Source organism: Macaca fascicularis, chromosome 1 (assembly GCF_037993035.2).
Source record: "Macaca fascicularis isolate 582-1 chromosome 1, T2T-MFA8v1.1".
Taxonomy (NCBI): Eukaryota; Metazoa; Chordata; class Mammalia; order Primates; family Cercopithecidae; genus Macaca; species Macaca fascicularis.
In genome coordinates this window covers 171,340,646-171,346,645 of record NC_088375.1, presented here as the reverse complement: position 1 = coordinate 171,346,645, position 6,000 = coordinate 171,340,646, and the positions used below count along the sequence as shown (strand labels likewise).

The window sequence follows — 6,000 nt, the reverse complement described above, 5'->3', positions numbered from 1 at the left end:
CAAACCAGGGCCCGCCCCTGACAGGAATCCGTTGGCTAAGCAGCCGTTCTGGCCTTGGCCACTATCCCAGGAAAGAAGAGCAAGGGGCTTTCCACCTGCCCCTAGCCTAACCCGGGGCTGGAGACCTCTCGGGTTCCAGCGGCTCTTGCCCCGCCTCCTAAGCCGGCCGCCTCTTCTCCAGTCCAGGTTGCCCGCCCCTCCCCTCACGCTTGACGGGCTCGCTCCCGCACCGGGCGCGCGGGTACACGGAGGCGGAAGGCTGGAGGGGCAGTCTGCCGCGGGGGTGAGCGCGCAGGCGCCTTCCTGGGACCAGCTGCAGGCGCGAATCCCAGCGGTCGGCGGGCGGCGGGGTAAGAGCATGGGATCCCCTGGGTTCCGGACCCCGGGCCAGTGTGGGGAGGTGCCGGGGGCTCGCAACGCGCCACGAGGCGGCGCAGAGCTGGCGACCCGGCTCCCAGCTCCGCTCCACTCCCAGGGACGCGACGCGAGGCCTCCCCAGCCCTTCCTGCAGGGTCGCTTGGGGATCGGATGAGGGGACGCGGTGATAGTGGTGGCACTTGCAGGCTGGGGCGGACCTGTCACCCTTGTCCTTGCGCTTCTGAGAGCTTGGCCCTCAAGAGGAGGGGCGGAGAAACGTGAGAAGGGATCCCTTTCGCCCCACATGCTCGCCCGGCATAGCTGCACTCCACGGTGTTGTGTCCACTGCGGTGGAAGGACCTTTCAGACTAAAAGGAGCAAAGTCAGCTCTGGGATGTGGACCGCGGCGGGCTTGGCGTTTGTAGAGATGCACCATCAGGGCAAAGGATGACGAAAAGCGCCTCTACTGCTTGCCTAGCAACTTCGTGGCCAGTGGATGGGTTAGAAAGTTACTGTATTCTGATTTACAGGTGGAAAAAGTCGCAAATAACCCTTTTTCTGGTTTAAGGAGAAGAGAGTGGTTAAAAACCTCGCATAATATCTTTAACCACACAGGGATCAGTAAAATTAGGTACCTCCCCGCTTTGCACACACAGATACACACAGCTCCATTCAGCAAGTACTTCTTGGGTACCTGCCTTCTGCTAACACTGTTCTACAAGTGGGGAACAGAGAGCAACGACTAAGACAGGAGGATCCCTGCTTATAGGGAGCCTTTACTCTAGTCGACACATCCAAGTAATTTCCTTTTACACTTTTTTTTTTTTTTTTTTTTTTTTAAATTGAGATGGAATCTTGCACTGTCGCCCAGGCTGGAGAGCAGTGGTGCGATCTCAGCTCACTGCAACCTCTGCCTTCCGGGTTCAAGCGATTCTCCTGCCTTAGCCTCCCGAGTAGCTGGGATTACAGGAACAAGTCACCACGCCCGGCTAATTTTTGTATTTTTAGTAGAGATGGGGTTTCACCATATTGACCAGGCTGGTCTCAAACTCCTGACCTCAGGTGATCCACTTGCCTTGGCCTCCCAAAGCGCTGGGATTACAGGGGTGAGCCACCGCGCCCAGCCCCTTTTATGCTTTTTAAATTGGAATATAACATAGAGAAAAATACTGTACACAAATTATAAGTTGTAACTTGTTAATTTATCCTAAAGTCAACACATCTCCTAACCACTACTCAAATCAAGAAGCAAGGTTCACAGCATTTCAGACGAACTCTCTAGGCACCCCTCCCAACCATCATCCCTTCTTTCCTCCCCAAAGGTAACCTCTTTCCTGATTTTTAACACCATAGATTAGTTTTGCCTATTTATGAACCTTTAATGGAACCATATGATATGTATTCTTTGGTGTCCAGCATTTATACTGAAAATTTTGTATGTGAGATTGCACCATGTCATGTGAAAATACAGTTCCTGATAGTGAAAAGAATTAGGAAGCAAATTGAAGGTAATGATACGAACAGTAAGGGGAGGAAACTTTAGTAGGATAGTCAGGGATGATCTTTCTGAGGGGATGATTTGAGATATGGCATGAATGACAAAAGATTAGCCATTCCAATCAGTTCTGGAGTTATCCCATGATGTTTTTATTTTAAATAAGAAAATAATTAGGGCTGGGTGCGGTGGCTTACGCCTGTAATCCCAGCACTTTGGGAGACCAAGGTGGGCGGATCACCTGAGGTCAGGAGTTCAAGATCAGCCTGGCCAACCTGGAGAAACCCCATCTCTACTGAAAATACAAAAATTAGTGGGCGTGGTAGCGGGCGTCTGTAATCCTGGCTACTCAGGAGGCTGAGGCAAGAGAATCACTTGAACCCAGGAGGTGGAGGTTGCAGTGAGCCGAGATTGTGCCATTGCGCTCCAGCCTGGACAACAAGAGCGAAGTTCCATTCTCAAAAAAATAGAAAAAATAGCCGGGCGCGGTGGCTCACGCCTGTAATCCCAGCACTTTGGGAGGCCGAGGCGGGCGGATCACAAGGTCAGGAGATCGAGACCACGGTGAAACCCCGTCTCTACTAAAAATACAAAAAATTAGCCGGGCGCGGTTGTGGGCGCCTGTAGTCCCAGCTACTCGGGAGGCTGAGGCAGGAGAATGGCGTGAACCCGGGAGGCGGAGCTTGCAGTGAGCCAAGATCGCGCCACTGCACTCCAGCCTGGGCGACAGAGCGAGACTCCGTCTCAAAAAAAAAAAAAAAAAAAAAAAGAAAAAATAAATAAACAAAATAAAATAAAATAATTTTAGATCATTAGGTGGAATGTACCAATTTTGCCCTAAATTTTTTAGTTGATTTATTCTATTTTCTGAATATATTTAAAGTGTATCCTGTGGTTAAAATGGTCCCACAGTTTTCAAAGAGAAGAGGAAAATGTCAACTTTGTCAATTTGCTTTTTTTTTGAGGTAGAGTTTCGCCCTTGTTGCCCAGGCTAGAGTGCAATGGCATGATCTCGGCTCACTGCAACCCTCACCTCCTGGGTTGAAGTGATTCTCCTTCCTCAGCCTTCCAAATAGCTGGGATTATAGGCGAGTGCCACCATACCTGGCTAATTTTGTATTTTTAGTAGAGATGGGGTTTCACCATATTGGTTAGGCTGGTCTCGAACTCCTAACCTCAGGTGATCTGCCCACCTCGGCTTCCCAAAGTACTGGGGTTACAGGCGTGAACCACCGCGACCAGCGTCAATCTGCTTCTTACTTTAAAACCCCAACCTAAGGAAAACTGTAAAAAAAAAAAAAAAGTAAGTGGTTAATTGATTTTAACTGCTTTTGTATTTTTTTCTCATGATTTGGGGGTATTCTTAATGATTCTTACAAAGGCTCATTTCTCTAAGATGGAAAGTTGGTGTGGTTAATGCAAGTATGTTTTGGAAGAAAAGTGAAAACCAAACTAGAGAAATTATTTATTGGAAGACTTTCCCAAACTAAATACAAAGACAAAATTCCTCTTTCTCGCTGTACCAAAGATAAATCACCCCTTTGTCTACCGTTGTGGTTTTATATTTACCTGTAGGTGAACATGTTTAAATAGAATTGACTGTGTCGTTATCTATATATGTGTTGTTTTTCTTCTCTCAGAAATATTCCATTGTGAGAGTAAATCTTTACTATATTTTTAGACATATTGAGTCCCATTTAATAGGGAGATCCACCTTTTCATGTATATTCCCAACTAAAGGACTAGGGAATAAGGAACTTGAAATACCACCTTTCCTTAACTTTCCTTCCCACTACCCCTCCCCTCGAATTCTCTATCCTTCTATTTGGTTTACTGGGTTCATTGTTGTAGATACTGTACTCAGCTAAATCTTGGTATCTTTTTTCCCCTTAGGATACTTCTACATAGACATCATCAGTTTTTGACTATTTGGAAACCAAGCATCATTAAAATCCTCTCAAACTCCTAATTGCGAAGAATCGATGACATTTCAAGAAGTGATAACATTTCTCTGAACAAGAAAAGAAGTGACTGACCACGTTTTAAAAGTACTCTGGCACTGGTGCTGTGTTTTCTTCCCCTCCCTAAATTTGAAGAACTATGGAGAAATGGTACTTGATGACAATAGTGGTTTTAATAGGACTAACAGTACGGTGGACAGTGTCTCTTAATTCTTATTCAGGTAATACATTTTTATTGTTTAAAAGGAAAGGAAATTTTCCTTTAAACAGGTGTTTGTTTGGAGAAAAGTTTATCATTTTCTGACCAGGACAGAGAAGAATTTCAGGCCTTTTTGATTGGTCGAGAAAATACATTTAAATGTCCAATTCTAATAGAAAGAATATGGATAAGAGCTAAATAGAAGCATCCTCTTTGTGATGTGAGAAAGCAAAAATGTGTTCTAACAGGTAAGATGACAAATTGAGAAATGATTCTGTATTACACATTGAAGAGGAAAATGAGCTAGCACTTCAAGGGAGGGGTGGAGTCTGTTTAGGGTAGAGAAGCATATTACTAGATTAAAGGGAAGCGATCAGTGGACAAGAATAAGATTGGGAATGAGGGATGGGGAACTGATGGAGTATGGTCCTGGTGTGTTGGATTGGCTTAAATATAACTCTGCAGGTACCTGTTTAGCACGTCTCATGTTCCAGGCACTGTGTTAGGTTCTAAAAATACAAAGAGAATATCCAGTACTCAGAGGGCCCACATTTTATTTTGTTTTATTTTTTTGAGACGGAGCCTCACTCTGTCACCCAGGCTGGAGTGCAGTGGCGCAATCTCGGCTCACTGTAACCTCTGCCTCCTGGGTTCAAGCAGTTCTTCTACCTCAGCCTCCTGAGTAGCCGGGATTACAGATGCACGTGACCATGCCCAGCTAATTTTTATATTTTTAGTAGAGACGGGGTTTCACCATGCTGGCCAGGCAGACCTCGTGATCCACCCACCTCGGCCTCCCAAAGTGCTGGGATTACAGGTGTAAGCCACCGCACCCAGCCAGAGGGCCCACATTTTAATAGTTAAATGATCACAACACAGGGTGATAATTATAATGTAGAAGTATGTGTGAGGTACAGAGTTAATAGAGAAGTGAATGATCAGGATGCATTAGAGAAAACTTCAGGAAAGATGTTTGCATTCAAGGTTTGAAGGATGAGTCAGAATTTTCTAGGCAAATGAAGTGGAGAAGGTATTATAGGGGGCAGGAACTTGTGCAACAGACTTGGTGTCATAGATCATGGTTATTATAAGTATTGTATTTGAGTTGCATAAAAGATAGGAACAAAAAGGATGAGGAGAGAGTGACCAGAGAGTAGGTTATACAATTAGCTGGGCAAATTATTTGGTTGTGGAAAAATAACTTATGTTAGTGAAAAACGGTCATAGGAAAAAGAGATAAAGAGAAAAATGAGACAATAATAATAATAGTTGTAAGAGGTATGATATACACCAACACATATATACACACAGACACACATTTACTCTCTACTTATACATTTACTATATACGCAGATACATATATGGATATTTATATGTATTTATATGTGTGTGTATATAGTAAATGTGTATATATGCAGACACACAAATATATAGGTATTTTATGCATACGATATGCATATATATGCATATAGGTATTTTATGCATACTATATGCATATATATGCATATATAGGTATTTTATGCATACGATATGCATATATATGCACAATATATGCAAATATATATGCATAAAATACCTATATATTTGTGTGTCTGTATATAGTAAATGTATATATACACAGACATATATATGGATATACACAGACACACATATGTATAAATATCTGTATATATGTGTGTGTGTAGTAAATGTGTATGTAGAGAGTAAATGTGTATGTGTCTGTGTATATCGTAGCTTTTTTTTCAGAAAAAAAAAGCTCTGTCGCCCAGGCTGGAGTGCAGTGGTGCAATCTTGGCTCATTATAACCTCTGCCTCTCAGGTTCAAGTGATTCTCTTGTCTCAGCCTCCTAAGTAGCTGGGATTACAGGTGCACGCCATAACGCCCAGCTAATTTTTGTATTTTTAGTAGAGACAAGGTTTCACCATGTTGGTCAGACTGGTCTTGAACTCCTGACCTCATGATCTGCCTGCCTTGGCCTCCCAAAGTA

At 43.9% G+C, this 6,000-nt stretch overlaps 1 protein-coding gene across 4 annotated transcripts in view; it reads left to right on the top strand.

The window, feature by feature from the left end:
* Positions 1-269: 269 nt before the first annotated feature.
* Positions 270-6,000, top strand: part of ALG6 (ALG6 alpha-1,3-glucosyltransferase) — a 65,874-nt gene continuing 60,143 nt past the window's right edge. For all 4 annotated transcript variants that reach the window (XR_012419213.1, XR_012419212.1, XM_074004953.1 and 1 more), the window contains exons 1-2: positions 270-350; positions 3,746-4,034. Coding sequence is in view for 1 of the 4 variants with exons in the window: in XM_005543176.5 (XP_005543233.3) it covers positions 3,953-4,034 (82 nt within the window). In the remaining 3 variants the exon portion in view is untranslated. The remainder of the gene's footprint in view (positions 351-3,745; positions 4,035-6,000) is intronic.